We start from the raw sequence: 21727 nt of genomic DNA, 5'->3' as shown, positions 1-21727 counted from the left end.
TTCAAATCATGCTGAGACAAAACCTGTTGGATCAGTTTGGAGTAGCTGGTTAAAGCTTCTTGTGTTTAAGATATATAAACAAAAGTCACATCAGAACCAGAAGAAAAAGAGCCCAGAAACTGAATGGAGATTGTTTTTTTTGCTGGAAGATTGACAGCTTCATGGCCTGTGAGAATGAGGGAAATTCTACAAGAAGCATTGTTTCTAATAAGACAATAAAACACACCTATTCCTGCACCCTAGAATAAAAGCTTCAACACCAAGAAATGACCTGGAAGAAAGTGAAAAACGATACTCTTTTAGAGTATAAATAAATGTCAGCATAAAAAAATATTTCTCTTAAGAAATCAATAAAAATTCCATTTTTAGACTAGATTCAGGCCAGGATTCAAGCCTTTGTAAATTAAATCCCATTCAATGCAGAAGTCATGGCAACCATAACAATTTATATATACAATGAGAATTCATGTTTACAAAATTTCTTTGTCCTCCAACTTCACTTTGATTCTCTTAAAAACCATGAAATAAGCTAGAGGAGTTGGACTAATTTTACAGATAAGAAAACTGAGAGGCTTGCAAAAGGTCAGATAGTCAGAAGAACTAGAATCAATCAAAAAAGCATTTATAAATACCTACTAAGTGATATCTATTGTCCTAGAGATACCTTTACAAAAAATGAAATTACCTACATGGAATAGGTTAGCATTTGAATATAGAAAACAAATTCATATGGAAGTTGTAGGAATAGAGAATAGATCTGTATTGTCAGGAGTGTGAAGAACTTCTGGGGGATGAAAGTGCCTCCATCATTGGGGGGGGGGAAAAAAAAACTCGACACGAATCTCACTGCCAGTATGATTCGACTTGAATCCAGTTTCTCTTGACTTCAAGGGTAGCTTTCTCTTCACTGTACCATACAATCTCTCACGTAAGTGAGATAAATAAACATTTTGTATGTATATGTATATATTATATACGTATGTATATGTATAATAGGTATATAACATGCATATATTCATACAGATAAGTATTATGGATATACATATAAAATACATATTTCAGACATAAATATATATGCATTATATCTCATATACACATATATTAAATGTATATACAAATATGTATTTTATATATATACATATTCAAGCTAAATCTCACTTACAAGTCTCTCTCCAGAGAGAACCTCAAGCAGTTTGATGAGCATTCGTCCATCTCGAAGATCAGTGTACAAATCTGTGATTCGACAGGACACACGGGCAAGGTGTGAATTCACCCACTTGGTAAAAGTCTTCTTTTGTACAGCCTCACGTTCATCTGAAAAAGAAAAAAGGAGGAAAAAATTAACTTCGATCTCAGCAGAGGCGATCATGATTAATTAACTCTACAAAGTAATGGGCAGCATGCTCTCTCATTTTGAGGAACAGTTTCAAAAAAGCACAGTCAACCCCAAACCTAGCAAAGCAGTTATTTTCTACCTTCTTTATGGAGCATTTGACTGAAAGCCAATAAGTAGCTAATTCATAATTATCAACAACCTTGCTAACACTGTCCCATTCCCTTTGTTTATTACTCCCACCCACCCCTTCCCAGACTATAAACTAAGATCTTACATTTAGTGCTAATAGCTAGTCCAAACCCTTCGTTTTAGAAATAAATTTCATATTTAAATCCTTAATGCTTAATACAGTAGCTACCATGTAGTAAGTGCTTTTTCATTTAGTGACACTTTCCATAATTCAATTTATTCATTCATTTATGAAACACGTTACATATGAGGGACTGTGCTCAGTGATGGGAACAGAGCAGATTTGTTCATACGCCATATTACTGACACAGACCTCATGGAAAGCAAATACCTTCTTCTCACTTAGTCACTATCACTGTCAAGTACTCAAATTCTACCACTAAGCAGTTATGAAACTGGGGGCAAGTTCCAGCCTTTGGGACTGAGAGATGAGAAAACGGAATCAGGTGATCTCCAAAGTCTAATTTTAACATTCTATGATTATGTGTATAGGTGTTATTTACTTATGGTCAAAGTACAATTACATCAGACAAAGATAGTTTACCCTTCACACTCTTAATACTGGCTAACACTTTAAAACTTATTAAAAAAATAAATTTCATTGTTACAACAAACCTCAGAGGTAAATGCTATTGTAATATCCATTTTACAGATGAGTAAACTGAACCACAGGACTGTACAGCTATCTAGAACCTGAGCTAAATTTGAACTCAGGGTCTTCCTCTTTTCTAACTCCACTGAACCATCTAACTGCCTAAGAAAGAACCCCAAAGACCTATTGTAATATGGATTATAACATCATCATTTACTGTCTTAGAAATTAGAACTGATCAACTTTAATATAATTACTCATTTAAGATAACAATAATAAACCTACTATATGTTAACAGAAATGTTATTTTAACAAAAATGAACTATATTTTCTAAAACAAGAAAAACTGGTTGAGTTTTGATACTCTAATTTAGTTGTTCTATTTCAAAACACGATTAGCAAAGATGAACCATGATTCAAGAGGTCAGGGTAGTTGTAGCTTTCAAGTATGTCACAACTTCAAGACTCAGGGTTTTCATCTCTCCAATGAAGGAGTTCCACTAAATGAACTTTTAAGATCTCTTCCAGCTCTAAAATCCTAAATTCGATTACACTGGAAGCATACTTTATTGGTTAGGCTGGAAGTTATTCAAATTTTTCAGTTCACAAAACCCTTTGTGACTCAGTTCTCCCCGCCCCCCCCCCCTTACCCTTCATCTAAAATAAATATATTAAGTTCCATTCATTAAGTGATTAGGCTGAAAACTTAAATATTCCATTATATTCCATTTGGGAAACTTGATAGTAGCCCACACCTATAGTCCTTGGGGCTCTTCATGGAAAATATATTGTTTAAAATACATAAAGTGTTCTTCTAGCCTTTGGCTAATAAATTAGAAATTGGCTCATCCACCTATTGGAAATCTTCCCATTCCTTACCTATCCTAATCAATGACCTAAATTTCCCATTGTTTTAAGTAATGGGATTTCAAAAGGTTTGGGGAACTCAGCTGAATTTTAAACATTTCACCAATATACATACTATCTAACAGAGCAAGGCTTTTTAAATTGTGGGTCATGACTCCATATAAAGTCCATCCAACCAACATTAATTCAGCATTTATGTGCCCTCTATGACATGGCTATATGAATGAAGAAAAAAGAAAGATCAACTAGCACTTGGGTCCCTAATATTTTCTTCTGTACAATTCTTGCTTCCTAGCAAAAACATAGCAACATCAGTAAAAGGTTAACCTGGTTATAGCTCCCCCAAGGTAAATGGGCATTTCCCTACAATCCTGTCAGCAATAGCTTATGCTTACTAGACATTCTGCTAGGGTTTTGTCTAGCCTGTTTTGTTTAACCCTGTACACTAAATCCTCTTCCTTGGTTCCATGAAGAGAAAAGAGATCCTCTCACAGTATGACCTTTGATGTTGAAAACCTGGTATAACAGAGGATATGGGCAGACAGCCAAAAGAGTCTAACCACCTGTTTGAATCTGCACTCCTGACTTAATAGGTAGAAGAATTCCAGAATGGGAACTGGGAGCAAGACAAGGGAAAAGTGAGAATCAAACTCTCAACAAAAGAAATTCAAGCAGAGGAGAAAGGAGTAAGAGAAGGCAACATAAAGTTGCTGAAGAAAAAAAGACTTTAGTTGGTCATATATTATTATATTATAATAATCATAGTAATAGATAATAATTAGCTTCATTTTTATTTAAATGCATGCAAGATGCTTAAGAAATAACACTACTGCAATCAGATAAGTAAGTCCTTTGGAGATGCACCTCAAGAACAAATTCCCAGGTAAATTCTGAGAGCCGTCACAAGAGCTCTTCCATGGCAGCAAATAAGTCCCTTGTGAAATGCAATGAGAATGAAAGAAATTTGTTTAAAACAGCATCACCTAATTTAGAGTCTATTTCAGCCTCACAGTCACAATATAGTTAAGACTGTCCTAGCCCAGGATACAAAATCAAAATGAAACTTTAGATTTAAGATACTTGCAGGAAAATAGCACAATATGTATGCTTCTGCAAACTGTCAATCATTGGATGGATTTCATTAAAAGGAACCTTTGCTACTTTTAGGCTAAGATTAGGGAAGCACAAAACATTAGTTTGAAAGTTCCAATTTCAAAGACAATCTCTTTCCATAATCCCCAGGCTAGAAGAAATGCAATCAAGCCATAAACCTCATCCTCTCAGAGTAATTCCTCTATGAGAAGGTAAAAGGAGACACCGGAAGATGGGCCATGTGCACAGAAGTAGTAGGGAAGGAAGCATCTCTAACCCTAGGAGTTTCTTAGGACTATTCAGAGCCAAATGGTTGGAAGAAGAGGGAGGATTTAATCAATCAGACATTTATTAGGTGCCAACAGTCCTTGCTCTCAAGTAGCTCATATAATTTGGAGGCAAATCATATAGAAAAACACATATATAGTTTATAAACATAAAACAAACACAGAAATGGAATTCACAGAATCTTTAAGAGGGAGAATGGCCCCACTGGTGACAGCCATCTAGTCCAATTAGTATTTGAAAAGACTCCTCTTCCATATAAAACCTAGCCTTTTGCCTGAAGACCTATAGTGAGAGGAACCTACAACACTCCTGAGAGAGAACATTCCATGTTTTCATAGTTCAAATCTTAAGGAAACACTTCCCAACAAAGATTTCATTTTCTTTAGCTTTGGAGCTCTTCCTTGTTTTTCTTCTCCTTCCCTCCTTTCTCTCATTTGATCTTTGGAATATAATGAGGAGCAATCAGGGTTTGGAATGGGATTTCAGAATCTTTATATAAAAATAAACAAGCATGGATGCAGCTAGGTGATGCAGTGGATACAGTACCAGCCCTTAAGTCAGAAGGACCTGAGTTCACATCCAACCCCAGACACTTAACACTTCCTAGCTGTGTGACCCTGGACAAATAAATCACTTAACCTCAATTGTCTGAGAGAAAGAAAGAAATTTGCTTTCATTTTATTAAATAGTATAAAATTATATGTTTGTCAAAGAATTGTTTTAAAATAAATTTATTTATAATTTATCATCAGTAAGTGATTTGTACACCTATTTTATATGCATATATACATGGGTTGCATAAAAATGTCTCAGATGAAAAGGGGTCTTGGTGGAAAACGTTTCAGAAGTCTCGTAACAGTAGTAGGTGCCAAGGAGAAAAGTTTATTAGATAGAGGATGTATTTGCTACCATGCAACCTACCATAGAGATGCTGAACATCATTATGATACAAAACAATACATAAACTCTCTTTCCCCAAGTGTGAAAGATTTATAAGAAGATCAGACAAGAATTTCACATTACATATAAAGTGAAGATTGACTCAGCACTAATGTGGTTCAGAGGAAGCAGCCAGACTGAGTTGGACAAGTACAATAAAACAAAGTCCTTTATGAGGTCTGAGGAAAGAGACAGACCATACTTCCTGACTTAAGCTGGTATGGGAAGAGGGAAGGAAGGAGGAGGTAGCATTTGTTTGGGGTTCTAAAGGAATTCAAAAGGGAAAAGAGATTTTTTTTTTTCAGGGATCTTATATTTTTGCATTTGGTCTTCTCCACTTAAATGCAAGCCCTCTGAGGAAAGAGAATAATGCATTTTGTCTTTTTAAATATCCCAGCACTAAGCACAGCGTCAATCACACAGTGGGAACTTAAAAGATGTGGGTTGATTGACTGTAGGGACTCAGGTAAGAAAGCAATAAAACTAATTCTAGGAACACAAAATAATCCAGGCTTGCTAGAACAGCATGATGGTAAGGCTAGATTAAGCATGCAAGTGCTTAATAAAGACTTATTGTATTACAGAGGGAAATCATGAGTGCAAGTTGTTAAGTGGTGAATGAAAGTATTTTATTATGTGAAATGAATTTTGTTAGGAAGGAAATGAGAAAGACAGGAGTAAAGGGACCAGTACAGGATAGAAAGATACCCACCAAAAGGTGACTCTGTTCCATGTAGAAGCCAGAGAAAACTATTGGGTTTAAGAGAAACTGAAAAACAGTGGCCTGTACAGGTGATGCTCTGCAATTGAGTACTACTATGTCTTGTACAAAGAAGCTTTTCTGGTAAAAACAGAGAGGGAAAAAAAAAAAAATTATCTGACAGCTCCCTTAGTTATAAGTTCTTTTCCACCCATTTTCTTCCCTTCTCCCTCCCTGAGAGCATCTCTTATACTTCTCTCCTTTGGCCAGCGAAGCCCCATAGGTAAGGATGGCAGTCAGGATTTTAAGAAACTATTTACATAGAAAGCAAAAAAGCATGTCCCAGCTTTCATTCCCAGTTATGGCTGGGATTACAGGTGAGGAACAGCTGGAAACCACTACGTGGTATAGTAGAAAGTCTGAAGACTGGACTTAAATTCAGACTTTGCCACTCAAACTATCCACCTCCAGAGAAAGAAATGACAAATATGTACAATAGGGTCTACATGTGCATATATAATATCTGTGTATATCTATATTTGTGTTTAATTGTAGCCTTCTTTAAAGTGGAAGAGAAAAAATGTAAGTGGACAGCAGAGAACAAGAAAAATTTGAAGGAAGCACAGAAAAGCTGAATTGCTTTGAAAGCAATGTGTAGTATTTACTACAAAGGTTTTCAAAAAAAAAAAAAAAAAAAAAAGTAAAGACTTTGAAATGCATATTTATTGTTTTCTATTGAATCCTCTACCTTCTCTACATACATGTAAATGTTATTTTTTCCTCACTGTATTTAAGTTTAAAATGAATTTTAAAAATTTAAGAAAAAACCCACAATATGAGCAAAACATGATATAACTGTTCTGTGTTGTCATGGAAATCAAGGCCCTCAATTTGTAGTCTTTTGTCACTAGGTTAATGGTGCTATTTGTTGCCTCCCCAAAGAAACTATTTTTGTTTCTCAACTTGGCTCCTCCTCTACCTTTCCAGTATTCTTATACTATTGCTGCTCCTGGAATAACACACTCTGTCTTCCAGGTGGTGGGCATTTTCATTGGTTGTGGAATTCTTTCCCTCTTAATCTTTATCTCTTGGCTTCTCTGGCTTCAGGTTCCAACTAAAATCCTACTTCCTAAAAGAAGCCTTAATGCCTTCCCTTTCTTGTCTCCAACTTATCATATCATATATATCAATGTCATATAAACAAATAGATCTTATTTGTACATATTTGTTTGTATGTTATTTTCCCCATTTAATCATGGGCTCAACAACAGTGACTTGTTTTTTGCCTTTACTCAACACTTAGCACAGTAGACTGATAGATAGTGGTATCTGATTTGGATACTAAAGGTTGATAGGAATTTATCAAAGAAACAAGATAAAGATCTTTTACCTATCAGATCTAAGGCAAAAAAGAACTTAATTTGTTAAGTGTACCAGGAACTGTGCTAAGCAATTTACAAATATTTTTTCATTTGATCCTCATTTGCAAATGGAGAGGTTGGACTAGTCAATCATTAAATATTTATTATGCACCTGCGATGTGCCAGGTACTGTGCTAAATATTGGGGATACATACATGGCCTTTATGGACCTTTCCATAGTCAAGTCAAAATAAATTTGAAGAAATATCTTAATGACAAAAGGATATTAATGGAGATTTCCATGTATTATTCTTTATTCTCACTTTTTGCTATTATACAACTTTGGACCTCTTTATACTATTTCTTCAAAATTACTTCTTGGGAATGTGCATGTACATACAGATGACATGCTAAATATACAGCTATAAACCAAGAGTGAGTCAGCCTCTAAAAGGATCTTGATAATCTAAAATGTTAGATGAAATAGAGATGAAGGTTAAGGTTTACATTTGGGTTAAAAACAAAACAAAACAAAACCCTACCTTTTGAATACGTCATGAAAGATGTGGCTAGACAGCAATCTGTCTAGAAAGAAATCTGGGAGTTTTAGAGGGTTTTTAAGCTCATGAGTCAACAATTTGATATGGCAGCAAAAATTTAAACCATCTACTCATAGTATGTCTATCCTGATCAAAGTATTTTAGGAAAGACAAATGATAAACTGAAAGGAGAGCAAAGGCAGCTTAAAATAATGCCATACAAGAGCTGGTTGAAGAAATGGGAACTTTCTAGGTCATTATAATAGAAATAAAAGAATGGTCTATTTCTAGCTTTAATATTATTATAGCTTTTTATTTACAAATTATATGCATGGGTAATTTTTCAGCACTGACAATTGCAAATCCTTTTGTTCCAATTTTTCCCCTCCTTTCTTCCACCCTCTTCCTCTATGTAAATAACTCTTAAATAGCTCTTCTATAAAAGAAGGTTAGATTTAGGATCACAGACTTAGAAAGGATCTTAAAGGCCATCTATCTAGTCTGACTCTTTTTTCATCCCCAGTACTTTGCATGGGACCTGGCACATGGCAGGAGACATAATAAATGTTTAATGACTGATTAGTCTAATCCTCTCATTTTACAAATGAGAATCAAATGAGAGAATATTTGTAAAGTGCTTAGCACAGCTCCCTGTATACAGTAGGTACTTAAGGGAGAACATCTTAACAGAACCTGGCTACCTAGAAAAAAGGTGGAGGGAGAGGTAATCCCACCCCCCAAAAAAGACTTCAGCCGAAGCCTGGTTATTCTAAATAGGATTATTACTTCACCAAATGTTTCCCGAGTTCTTTAAATTTCCAAAACTCTGCTTCCACCCTGAATCCACCCCTTTTCATGCTAAAAATAAATAAATAAATGAAAAAGCAAAGAGTTCCAGGTAACCCCCCAAATTTCTCCTTTCCTTTATCTTACCCCTCATGGTTAGATTCCATGTCTTCAAGTTAATCTGCCTTTGTGGTAGTGAAGGTATGAATTTCAGCTATCTCCCCTGCCTGCCATGAGACCTCACCTTCCATCTCTACTCAAGGAAAAACCTACCAGCAAGATCTGAAATTAATAGTGACCAATATGCTAAGGTGTTCTGCCTAGGATTTAATGCAAAACTCCATGGGGTCTTACCCTTGGAAAGTACAATGATCACAATACACTATTTTTTTTTTCATCCTCCAAATCAAGGGGCAAAGATCTTATTACAATGCTGAGAAGGCTAAATCCATAACAGTTTTTAGCAAGGAAAGAGGTTTTAGCAATTAACAAGGGGGCAATACAAGTTCTTTAGAACTCTAAGGAAGATGCTATTAATGAGAAGATGCCATGAGACAGGATTACAATATTGACTGGTGGGCTAAATTCATATTGAAGTTTAGCTGCAATATAGTATCACTACTGATAAAGGTTAATTATATCAATGTGATAGTATAATAGTGTGTATCTCTTCATCAGTGCAAGTACAATGAGCTACCAAAGAAATCCTAAAACATCTAGGCTTTAGCAGAAGAACTGTGATTTAAAAGAAAAAAATTCCAGACCATGGCTCTGGTGATGAGGTTCCTGGTTTGTGGACACAGGCTACTACTTCACTAGACCATGAGATCTTTTCATCTTAATAAGATTTTTTTGAAGAAAAAAAAATTTTTTAAAGAAACTATTAGTTAAAAGTCACTACTGCAAATATAAAATATTTCTTCCCATTTCACAACTGGTCTTTTCCTCTTGCAACAGTTTCCTCTTTTGTCTATTAACAAATAAAACTGCCAAATACAGTTCTGACGTTCAAGTTAGAAAGTATATCAAGTAGACTGAAACTTATTTGTTCAGCAGTAACCATGACTGGCCACTCCAATATAAGTCAGGCAAAAAAATGTACATAGAGATGTAACTGTAACAAGTATTTTAAAGATGGCTCACCTCAGGAGCTGACTTTCATGAGACATGGTCAGCTGCCAGACAATTAAATCTTACACCAAATTTTTTACGAATTCTTTTAAAGAAATATTTTTAGATCTTTCTCTCCCTATCCTCTATTCAAATGTAAAACAAAAAAATTATGGGTTGAGGTCCAAATGTGTCTTAAGATCGGAAGAGAGAAAAGGGATGAAAGAAAAACTACATCACACAAACACAAACTTATTTCCCTGGAATAGACCAGAAAATGCAACATGCAATATGCACAGAGCAGGAAACAGGAAACAGGCAACTGGTTGCATTGATAATACAGACTCAAACTGTTATCTTGAGGCTACAAAAGGAAGGAAGTTAATCTTTTGAAGGAAGGCACCTCCCACCTCTAAGTGATTACTCTTGGAACTTCCAACTATTTTTCTAGTTACAACTTACATATGTTAATTAGATGCAGCCTACATTACCTAATTACTTATATTGATTTCTATATCATCTATATTAATGTGCATATATGTATAAATAAAATTTAAATTAATGTGCATATATATATAAATAAAATTTAAGTAAATGAATTTTAAAACTCTTACAAACTAGTTTGAGTACAGGAACTCAAAATGAATAAACTAGAATTATATGTAAATCATAGGGAATGTCCTTTAATTTATTATAGACTTTAAGGGGAAGGATGATTTAAGAACTATTCAACTTTATATTATCAAACAAACCAAACAGTATATATTTCTAGTTTGACATTGTCTTTTAAATATAAAACATATTGTGCCGCACCTAGCATTCGGTGATTAACTCCTGCTTTGAACTTATTTAGGATATTTATTTCAGTTCCAGTCAGTTTAATCTCCATTTTGAAAGAAAGGAAAATGACACTCAAGTTCTAAGACAAGCCTAGAAGAGAGATGAAAAAATGGTGCTAAATCATTGGTCACCAAGTCATCCATGCAACCTAATTCTTTTGATTAACATCATAGAGAAAGCAAACTGAAAAGGAAGGAGAAATATGGAAGTTATTTAAAGGGTGATATTTTGGACAATGAATGAAAAAATGCTCACGTATAAGGATCATAGATCTAAAGCTGAAAGGATGCTGGAGGCTTGCTAGCTCAACTCTCCCTTCTACCCTCCTTATTTCACAATTGGGAAAATGAAGCCCAGGAAAGTCACCACTGCCTTGTGGTAAATGTCTTGACTAATATCAAAAAAGCATTTTGATAATGTGATGATCAATTTTGATGGACGTGGTTCTTTTCAACAATGAGGTGATTCAGGATAGATCTTGTGATGGAAAGAACTACCTGTACCCAGAGAGAGACTGTGGGGGAACAGAGTGTGTTTCACAACATAGTATTTTCACTTTTTGTTGTTGTTTGCTGCTTTTTGTTTTTTCTCATTTTTTTCTTTTTGATCTCATTTTTCCTGTACGACATTATAAATATGGGAAAATGTATAGAAGAAATGTACATTTAACATATTTTGGATTACTTGTGGTCTAGGAGGAGAAAAAAATTTGGAATACTAGGTTTTGCAAGGGTGAATGTTGAAAATTATGCATATATTTTGAAAATAAAAAGCTTTAAAAAAAAACTTTAATAAAAGATAGTTGTGAGAATCAGAATTAGAATCTGACCTCACTCTCAGATCTTTCCACTGTGCCACACTGTATCCCAAAGCTTGAAGCACTCAGCATTCCTAGGGAATGTCCTAGGGACAGGGAGGTGAACATAATATAGTATTATTGCACAACAATAGAAAGGAGAAAAGGAGGAACTTCAAAAATATCATCATTAAATAAAGATGAATCCCAAGTAATGGGGAAAAATAATGACTATCCTAGAGAAAAGGCACCAAAATCTTATCAAATGCTTCATAGCAGAAAGACGAGGGATTACTAGGTTAGATATACAATGTCAAGTAAAATTTCCATATCATATATTTTTGTAAGATTCAACAGAGAGTGCAGGTGGAAAAGTTCCATTCCATTCCCTTTTCTTCTCTAACACAAACACTATTTAGATAAGCTTTTACGTCCACTCTTGATCTAGACTACTGGACTATTGGACTATTCTCTCCCCACTGCAGTCCATCCTCCAATCAGCTCTTTCAAAGGGAAGGGCTACTCCTAAGTCACCAAGTTTTTATTAAGTGCCCCCTTGGCCTTTAAAGTCCTTCATAACCTGGTCTTTTGTTTTTACTTCCTCACACTTGAGGACTATCCATAGTAACATTTCTCTGCCTGCTCTTTCTCCACTCTACTCTCAAACTCCCATGCATTTTCACCAGCCATCCCTCGAGTGTTCTTCCAGCTTCCCTGGCATTCTTTCAAAATTCTACTCAAATCCCATTTCTGCAAGAGTTCCATTGGGCTCTGCCTCCCTCAGATGCAGTTGGTGCTTCCCTTCAGACATTATTTCCAATTAACCCTGTCTCTAACTTCCACAGATACATGATTATTTCCTTGTAGTTTTTCCTCTTTAGAATGTGAGATCCTTGAAGACAGAGACTGTTTTTTACTTTCTTTGTATCCTAAGAATTTAATTTACTGCCTGACACTAATATAAAGACAAAAACCAGCATTACACTAATTTTTTTTAAAGTGACATATATACTATTTACTTCTCAGAGTTATAGAAAGCTTTGATTACTAATTATGTAAAGTGTTAAATAAATACAAAAAAACAATAAGATAATATAGATCTACCAGGTAGTATGGATAAGGCTGAAGACATTGCTGGGTGCCCATGGAAAATCTCAAGTATAACATCACTCCAATTATTTTTATCTTCCCATCAGGGAGTATTGACAAATTTTGGATTATAACCCTGGTCTAATTTTTCTTCATGATTCATGATTTTTTCATTTAAATGTAAGTCACAAAAATTTTGGTAAATGACACTGAGCATATACAAAAGTTAATTCATCCATAATCCATACCCTCAAGGAGTTTACAATCATCTTTCAAATCAACAAGCTTCCATTATACAGTACCTAGAAAAGCTTGATAGGCTAAGGGACATTTTCAATTTCACTGCAAAGCCAATGCCACAAGGATGCCATCCAGATCCGCATATCACTGCACAAAAAAGATCAAATGAACTCTCCACATGACATTTTAATACAATTCAGGGTGGAAATCAGTCTAGTTGGGAATCTGTCTAGTTGGAGAATGTGACAGTCAGGCAATGCCTTGTCAGCTCAACAATAGATCTACAACAGTGTGGTTTTTAAGTTCAAACTTCCTTGTCATATCACTGTGCTTTTGATTCCTCAGGCTGCCTCAAATGAACATTGTATCAAATTTAAGAGTACTTACCAAAACTCTCTAAATCTGAGGATTTAACATGTTAAACAAAAACCAACTCCCACATATACAGTGATTTCATTACAGTTATCTCACAAAGTCTTCACAATCCTGCATACATAAGTGCTATTATTTAGCCCCATTTTACAGATGAGAAAAATGAAGCTCAAGTTTAAGGTCATACAGTTAATACATGCATGAGGTAGGATTCAAGTGCAGGTCTTTATCCACTAAATTATGCTGCTGGGGCAACTAGGTGGTTGCAATGGATACAGCATCTGTCTTGGAGTCAAAAGATCAGGATTAGAATCTGGACTCAGATACATTCTAGCTCTGTGATTTAGAGCAAATCCCTTAACCCCATTCATTAACTCCAAACTCCCCGAAACAAACAAAAGGAAAAAGGTTTTGCTGTCCAAGAACTTCAGCCAGAATCTGAAGCCAAATTGATTTTTTTAAACATTTGTTTTTAAAACTTTGAGTTCCAGATTCTCTCCCACATTCCCCATCCTATTACACTGGGAAGGCACAAGTGAAGTAATGTAAAACATTTCCATAAAAGTCATAATGAACACAAGTGGATTGCTATATTTTTTATTATTAAATTATTAGGACAGCAAGGTAAAATTAGTGTAGGCTAAGCAAAGAGGGAAGATAATCTTGATAGAGAAACTAAGATAGAATAATGCTCTTCTTTTCTGAGGGAGAGCATTTTTTAAATGTTTACTAAGTACTAGACACTATGATGACCACTCCAGACAAAATCAAAAAGCTAAAGCCAAAACTAAACTGCCCCAAAATGATGAACATCAATCCTGTTAAAATTCCACATTAATTTCCAATCCCAATACTCCATTTCCTCTAAATCAGATCTCATAACAACATGAAATTCCATAGGGAGTTTCAGTTTTATTTCTTATGCTCTCCATTGGTTTAAAAAATTTTTTTTCTCACACTCCAATGTATATCAACTTTAAGTACAATCAAGATATGCAAGGAAAATAGATCCAGGAGGAGGATGGGACTTCCAAAGTCATCCAATCTAGCCACTTCATTTCACCCAGATGAGGACATCAAGTCCCCAGGGAGGGTAACTGAGGATCAAAAAGGGTATCCTTAGAACTCCCAACTTTGGCTTTTGAGATGGTCGATCTTCCAAGCCAGTTTTCTAGAATTCTTAGGAGCACAAGAATTCAGGTCAGCAGTGCAGGGAAAATAAACAACATTTTCTTTCATACCCTATTAGTCACATTACTGTCAGGCATTCACATTGCTCTACTTCAGTTTTTTTTCTCACACAAATGCCCAGAGAAAGGATAGAGCTGACAATAATGAACAATTTCAAAAATTCCAGCCTCTAACTTAAGAATTTCTGAAAACTCTCCTATGTGTAACAATTGCCAAGAAGAAAGAGCAATTCAGAGTAATTCATGGGAATCTGGTGGGAAAAGTGGTGATCTTACAATTAGGAAATCTAGGTCTGAGTTCCAGAGCTATAACTTGCTAGTCCTGTAACTTGTGGGCAAGTCAATGTCTGAGTTTCTACTTCCTCATCTGTAAAACAGGGAGAAGAATACTTGTATTCTTCAACATGAGTTGTTAAGACAAAGTACTTTGCAAATTATAAGATGTTATCTGGATCCCAAAAAATTCCTGATTTTACACACACACACACACACACACACACACACACACACACACACACAATTAGGAGATGCTTGATCACTCCCATAAATTTCCAAGTTCCCAAAAAGACTAATGAACAAAGGATCACCACTATCACCATGAAATTGGTTTATCTTAAATTGATTGACCAGTGTTTGCCCAAACAAAACAGACCTTGGAAGAATGTATTATGGACATTCAAATTTGAGATAGAGCATTATCTTCTTACAAAGAAGGAACAAAAAGCTTCATCTATTATACTGAATGTAGAACTGCCAAGTCAATATAAAAGAATGATATAATTTTTTTTTTAAGAGAAGACAGTTTAAAGAAGTCATCACTGGAGGAGCCCAGTATTCCCATGAAAGGAATATATATATTATATATATAGGGACCTATAAAACTAGGTGAATATAAACACAAAAGAATAAACATTGGTCTTTCTCTAAAGTCTCTTAACTAAGCCAACACAGTTCCTTTTCACAGGAGTAAACCAACTTTTTGAAGATATGTCAGGGCTGAAATATATGCTGATAAAATTTTAACTGGGGCTTTTCAATCTTTAATGCCAAACCAAAATCATGGACACAAATGTATATGCAATATAGAAGGGAGGGAAGCTAATAAAGGTAACCTCTTGGGCTTCAATGTCTTCTTTTAAAAAATAAAGGGGTTGGACTAAAGAGCTTCTTAAGATGTGGGTAGTTATCAGTGGGTCCTTTAACTAGGATGAGAAAAAGGGAAAAAATCTTTATTCTCACTACCCTTTAACTAAAATTGAGCACTTCCTTTAATGATTTAAACATATTACCCTGAAAAGAGGCCTAGACGTATAACCTGGCTGAAAAAGGGGTCTAAAATTCTTAAACTGTGGATTGTGACTCCATATGGGGTCACATAACTGAATGTGGGGGGCTTGCAACATTATTATTATCAGTGCTTGGTTTTTATACCTATATATTGGGAGTCAAGTAAAATTTTCTCAAGTTAGAAAGGGTTGCAAATAGGAAAAATTTAAGAGTATGTACATGCGCACGCGTGCACACACGCACACACACACACTAAAAGTCCACTCACAGGTAAATTTTTTCAGGGCAGTGGGGAATGGGTAAGGGAAAGGACAGATGACCCAAGACAGAAGGGAGGCACATTGCTAATAGGGTTTGGATAATAAAGCTAGGGAGTAGTTGGGATTTTTGTTACCCTGGAATGTGAGAATCCTAAATGTGAAATCTAGAATGGCTGGTACAAGGGCTTCATGCCCAAAGTTTTCATTTTACAGATGAGAAAATAAAGGCCACAGAGGGAATTCAATGACTTACCCAATGTCACACATAGACTATGAAGCAAAGCTTCAAATGGAGGTATCCTAAGACCAAATTCAATGCACTAATCAAATTTACATAGTAATTTTCCTAAAAGAAATCCAAACCCAGGGGAAATTATACAGTTTTGCTGTTGCTATTTTTAAAATCACTGAATCAATAGCAATAAAAGAAAAACACCATGTACCATGTCAGTACCATGGTCAGACCAAGTTTCTAGACCCCTTTCTTTTTAAAGCTGAATTATTCTTGCCTCTGAGGGAATGAAATAATACAAAAAGGGAAAGCAGATATTTTAGAGTATTTAGTTCTCACAATGCAATTTATCACCTTCTTCACTCTGAATATCCATCTTTACTTATGACAAATGGCTTTATATTGTGAACATCTCTAAAAACAAAAACTCTGACACATACAAAAAAATGTTAATGCTCTTTCAACTTTTGGATATAACAGAAAATTCTAATGTGATAAGCACTGTGAAGATACAGGGCACTGGGTTCTCAAAAACAGTGACAGTAAAGGCTGACCTCTGACGGGGAGGGGGAGGGAGAGGGAAAGGGGGAGGGGAAGGAGAAGGGGGAGAGGGAGAGGGGGAGGGGGAGGAAAAAGGGGAGAGGGGGAGGGAGAGGGAGAAAGGGGAGGAGAGGGGGGGAGAGAGGAATGGCCTGGGCCAACACATTAGTGCGTGTATTTGGGACAAGTTCTGCAGAAACACAATGAATTGAACCTAGAATTGAATAGGAGAAAAGGAGCAGCTGGATTTCATTTGGGAAGCTGTACAGTGCTCTTTTAACAATCCCAAGCTGGTCTCCAGAGGAAAGATCCATCTTTTCAACACAGATGGTCTCATGGCAATGCTTTGTGGATATAAACCTGATTTCACAATCTCTAAAGCATTATAATAGCAGGAGAATCAAAAGGCAGTGGAGAAAGATGAAGGTGCGTACTTATTTATACCAGAATTAATTGTACCTACCAGGATATATGTAAGACTAAGCGAGAGGAGAAAGGACTTTGTAGAATGAGTCATCCTCCTGCTTGGAGATGCATCATGGCACAGTAAAAATAACTGTGGCTTTGGAAATAGGGGAGATAGGTTCAAATTCCAGTTTTGCAATTCATGATTTGTGCACTCTTGGGCAAATGATTCAGCTTCTTTCTTGGGTCTCAGTTTCCTCCCGGTAAAATCAGAGGATTAGATTCAATCACTTGTAAGGTCCTCTTCAGTGGAAGAAGCACTAATGCTTTTTCAACAGGTCATCTATGATACCATTTAGGGTACTTTTAAAAACCACAAACCAGCAACTCTAAATTGTCGGGGGAGGGGGGGAGGGGAGAGATTTCCATCTACTACGTAAATTTACTGGTTCTATCCCTTGCCCCCTAATTCCTATTCTATCAGCTCCAGGGGTTCCCTGTTGCCTCCAGAATTACATATAAAATTTCCTGGCTTTCAAAGCCATCCTTAATCCTGCCTCTTCTTACCATCCCAGTCTTCCTGGGTCCTCCCCAAGCTGTCCAGTGACATTGGCTCCTTACTATTACTCCCATATGATATTCCCTCCCCCAGCAGGGCAATTTCCTTGGTCATTCTCTAAGTCCTGGTCATCCTGACTTGCCTCAAGTCCCAGCTAAAATTCTACCTTCTTCAACAAGCCTTCCCCTCTACTGATTATCTCCAGCTTAATATGTGTGACTTATTTTTATACATAATTGTTAACATGTTGCCTCCTCCACTAGACTGTGAGCTTCTTGAGAGAAGAGCCTGTTTTACATAATAAAATATACATACATAGTAGTCACTTGACTGTTTTCACATACACACAGGATTAAATCATATCAGTTCCTAATTAACCAGGTAATTCTATAACTTATTCTCAAAAAGTTATCATTTAAGATGTCGTAAAAGTTGGTATAAACTGTTAAAAATATAATTCCCCTAACTTCCTCTGTGGTTTTACCAACCCTCACCCATATGATAAATCATTGCACAAGATTTCTTTTGAAGCCAAGTAGCATAAAGTTATGGTGTACTACAAGCTAACATTTTTTTACTGCTTTATGAGTTGAGAATAAATTCTGGGAAAAGATGGTTTCGAATTCAAATACCATTCCCCTCTTCCCCCTCCCTCCATGAACACACACATGCATAATCAAAAACTGGTGCTAAAATCAATAAAACTGAGGAAGGAATAAAAAATCAAAACTGAAAAAAAGAATTGAAAGAGGCTACACTAAAACCTTTAGGTAGTTTTTTATAGTGTACAATGTGTTCAACTCTTTTAATATCTTTAGCAGCTTGGATTAAATAACCTAGGTCACACTTAAATTTTACTGGTTCGAGTAACCATATTTTTCTTCAGTTAGAAAAAAAAATAAAGCAATATGAAAGCACTAACAGGGGAAGTGATATTTGAAATCCAAGCTCCAAAAACCAAATTTTGTTTCAACAGTGTGTTCTACTTCAAATTTTCCCCAAGACAGAATTCAGCTGGATCTCAGACTGGAGTCTGAATACAAACTACTATTCTTTGTCCACAAGGCTCTTCTCATCTCCATTATTCCAAACAAATCTCTTGGCTCTTCCACACCCAACTCATCTCAACATTTTTCTAACCTTGCATTTGTACAATTGCTCTAATCTTGTAATATATAAACCTGTTCCCACCCCCATAATGAGGCAGGTGTTCCAAATGACATGGAACCCATATATGACAATAGATGGAATTGGAGATAAGAGAAGAAATCAACCTTACAGCAACTGGAAATTATTGCTAGCTATTCAAATAAAAGCCTGGTTATTTTATTGATAGGAAAGATGATTTGTGCATTTATGGGCATAGTCTTGTTTAATGAAGAACCAGACTATTTCTCCTCAATAAAGATCACAATCTTACTTTAGGAGATGAGAGAGGAAGAGGGAGATAATTTTCTTTGGTGCTAGTAGATTTCTCTAATTCTATAAACAGAGATTCTGCTGAGATCTCGCTTTGGTCCTTGGGCTTCAAAAAGAAAATACTTAATTTCTTAGTTCTCTAAAAGAACAGAAGTTTTTGTTGTTGTTGCTGTTGTTGTTTTTGCTTAGCAATTGGGGTTAAGTGATTTACCAGGGTCACACAGCTAGGAAGTGTTAAGTGTCTGAGGCCATATTTGAATTCAGGTTCTTTTGACTTGAGGGCTGGTGCTCTACCCACTGTGCCACCTAGCTGCCCTGAGAACAGAAGTTTGTCTATATCCAGTGGGTATGTAAGCTTATAACAATCACATGAGTGCTATAGGGTCTGATCCTGGTGAAATAGCAGCAAACTACCCATTCAGCAAGTGGAAAGAAAAATAATAAAGCACTAGAAGGCTTACAAATATACAAGTACTATCTCATGTTATTCTTACAATAACCCTCAGAGGTAGATGCCATTATTATTCCCTATTACATATGAAACACTGGGACAGACAGAACTTTAAGTGATTTGCCTAAGGAAACAAGGTTAGTTAAGTATCCATACCTGCATTTGAACTCAGGGTTCTAGACTGTAGATCCAGCATTTTTATCCACTGTGCCATCTAGTAGTCTAGTAGTCTAGAAAGGGTCAAATGCCCAAAAATCTCTTCAATGAGTAATTATTATATCTACCACCTTGAACTTATTTTTTTTAATTTTTAAGAACTTTTGCCTGACTAAGAGCTTTCAAAATACCCAAAACTTTACTCCGACCCTAACAGGTAAGTAATTACGCCATCAGCATCCATAATCTGCTTGCCTAAACACTGGAAAAGGCATCAAAGTATGTGAACTCTGAGAACAAAGCAGAACTCATTATTAAATTGGCTATGGTAGAATGAACTCCCATGAGGCACCCCTCTCCCCAACAATTCTTAAAGACCTTCCAAAATCTTGGAAGAATTATGATCATCAGTATTTTTAGATACTTTGTCCCTTTTATAGCTCTTTGCCCCTCATGGTGGAAAAGCCTATGACTTAACAATTTTTCAAATAAAATGCCTTTAAGTGACAGTCTCAATTTAAGATTTGTAAAAGTCTAAAAATGAACTCCACCTGTTCCCCCATCTAGAGCTGAAAGAAACCTCAGAAACTATCCAATTTAATAAGCTTCATTTCATAGATAAGTAAAACTGAGGCCCAGAGAGGGTGACTTGTTCAAAAAATAGGAAGTACTAAGAGTGAGAAGCAAGATACAAACATGCAAATTCTCTGACTCCAAAATCAGCACTTTCCCTCCACTGTTCCATACTCACAAAAAAAGATTTCCCAGAAAGCCATTCTACCAAAAAGAAAGAGGATTCACAGTCTTTTTTGGCAGAGCCAAATGCTTGATCAGCTTCACAAGTACAAAATGGAGAAGCTGCTTCTTGTTGAAAAGAAACCTCAACATGTTTTCTGTTGATATATTTTCCTTCTGTAAGCTTCATTTTTTATTAGTATGAAATAATGAATAAAATGAACAAAAATACATTTATTTCCTATGTCCCCAGCATTGTGCTATGTAAAACACAAATAAAAGAATCCAGACAGTCCTTCCTCTCAAAGAACTCGCAAAAAATACATAAAAGCAAATTTAACAGCCAGGTAATGGGGAAAGCCAAAGAAGGTGAAAATCAAGCAGTCAATACCCAGGCAGAAAAATAAGATAATAAAAGCCTGGTGGTCTTCAGTCTCCCCAAAAGGAACCAAGCTCCAACCTTATCTATGCCCTTGTCAAGCAGCCTAGATGGGTCCTGAGCTGCTGGGGCAGACCCAAAAGGGACAAAGGCAGAAAAGGAGGGGAGGCAGATGGTGGATATCAAGAATTTAGAAGTTCTGATAATTAGTCCATGTTATAAGTAGAGGTATCTCAATTGAAATAAGGTGACTATCAATGAGAAGCTTTTAACTTGGGTTTTTTCTTTTCACCTTCAGGCAGATGCTGGAGATAGATGGATGCTGAGATTAATGGGGTTTAATGAGACCTGAAGCATTTGGCTAATTAGTGTGAAAAGGAAGTGATAGTAACAAGAACCTGTTTGCACTTCTACTTGCCCTAGATTTAGGGCCATTTTGGGTTATAAGGTGATCCCAGAAAAAAAAAAAAGAATCCTCCAAATCCCAGGCTGATTATAAAAACTCTTACATAAATGCCCTTGGCTGTTGGTTTATCAGCCTACCCGAAGTGATCCTGAAGACTCATGGTGATGGCGGAAATTCAACCCCTAGCCACAGTTTCCCATGAAGATAGTCTTTCTATTTCAATAACTTTTCCATATGAGATAGTTTCTCCTTATGAGTCTCAACACTGTTATTCTTTCAGGAAATTCTTACTTTTGAATTCCACTCTAGATACTAATGGATTCCAAAATGATTAATGCTAAAGAGAAGAAAGATAACAATCTCTTCAGCTCATATCTTGTATTTTTTGTTAGTGAGTTTTTCATATTTTCAACTACTGTCACAAGGTCAAAAACTTTGGGAGTTCCTTGTAGTTGATGTAGTCTTCCTTGGGAAAAGGAGACTGGATCCCCCAAAAAGTCTGTCTTCTTGCTAAGAAAATGAGGCACTTGTTTTAATCAGGAATAATACTGTTTCTATATCAAGTCCCAACT

General features: G+C 35.9%; 1 protein-coding gene across 7 annotated transcripts in view; it reads right to left on the bottom strand.

Moving 5' to 3' along the window:
- SPTBN1 (spectrin beta, non-erythrocytic 1) overlaps nucleotides 1-21727 on the bottom strand; it is a 265536-nt gene that overhangs the window by 98388 nt on the left and 145421 nt on the right. For all 7 annotated transcript variants that reach the window (XM_031950476.1, XM_023494963.2, XM_031950475.1 and 4 more), the window contains one exon: nucleotides 1163-1314. In XM_031950476.1, coding sequence (XP_031806336.1) covers nucleotides 1163-1314 — 152 coding nt within the window. The remainder of the gene's footprint in view (nucleotides 1-1162; nucleotides 1315-21727) is intronic.

The sequence above is a fragment of the Sarcophilus harrisii genome, chromosome 2, assembly GCF_902635505.1.
Source record: "Sarcophilus harrisii chromosome 2, mSarHar1.11, whole genome shotgun sequence".
Taxonomy (NCBI): domain Eukaryota; kingdom Metazoa; phylum Chordata; class Mammalia; order Dasyuromorphia; family Dasyuridae; genus Sarcophilus; species Sarcophilus harrisii.
Note: the sequence above shows the minus strand (reverse complement) of the source record. Positions and strands in the feature narration are given on the sequence as shown.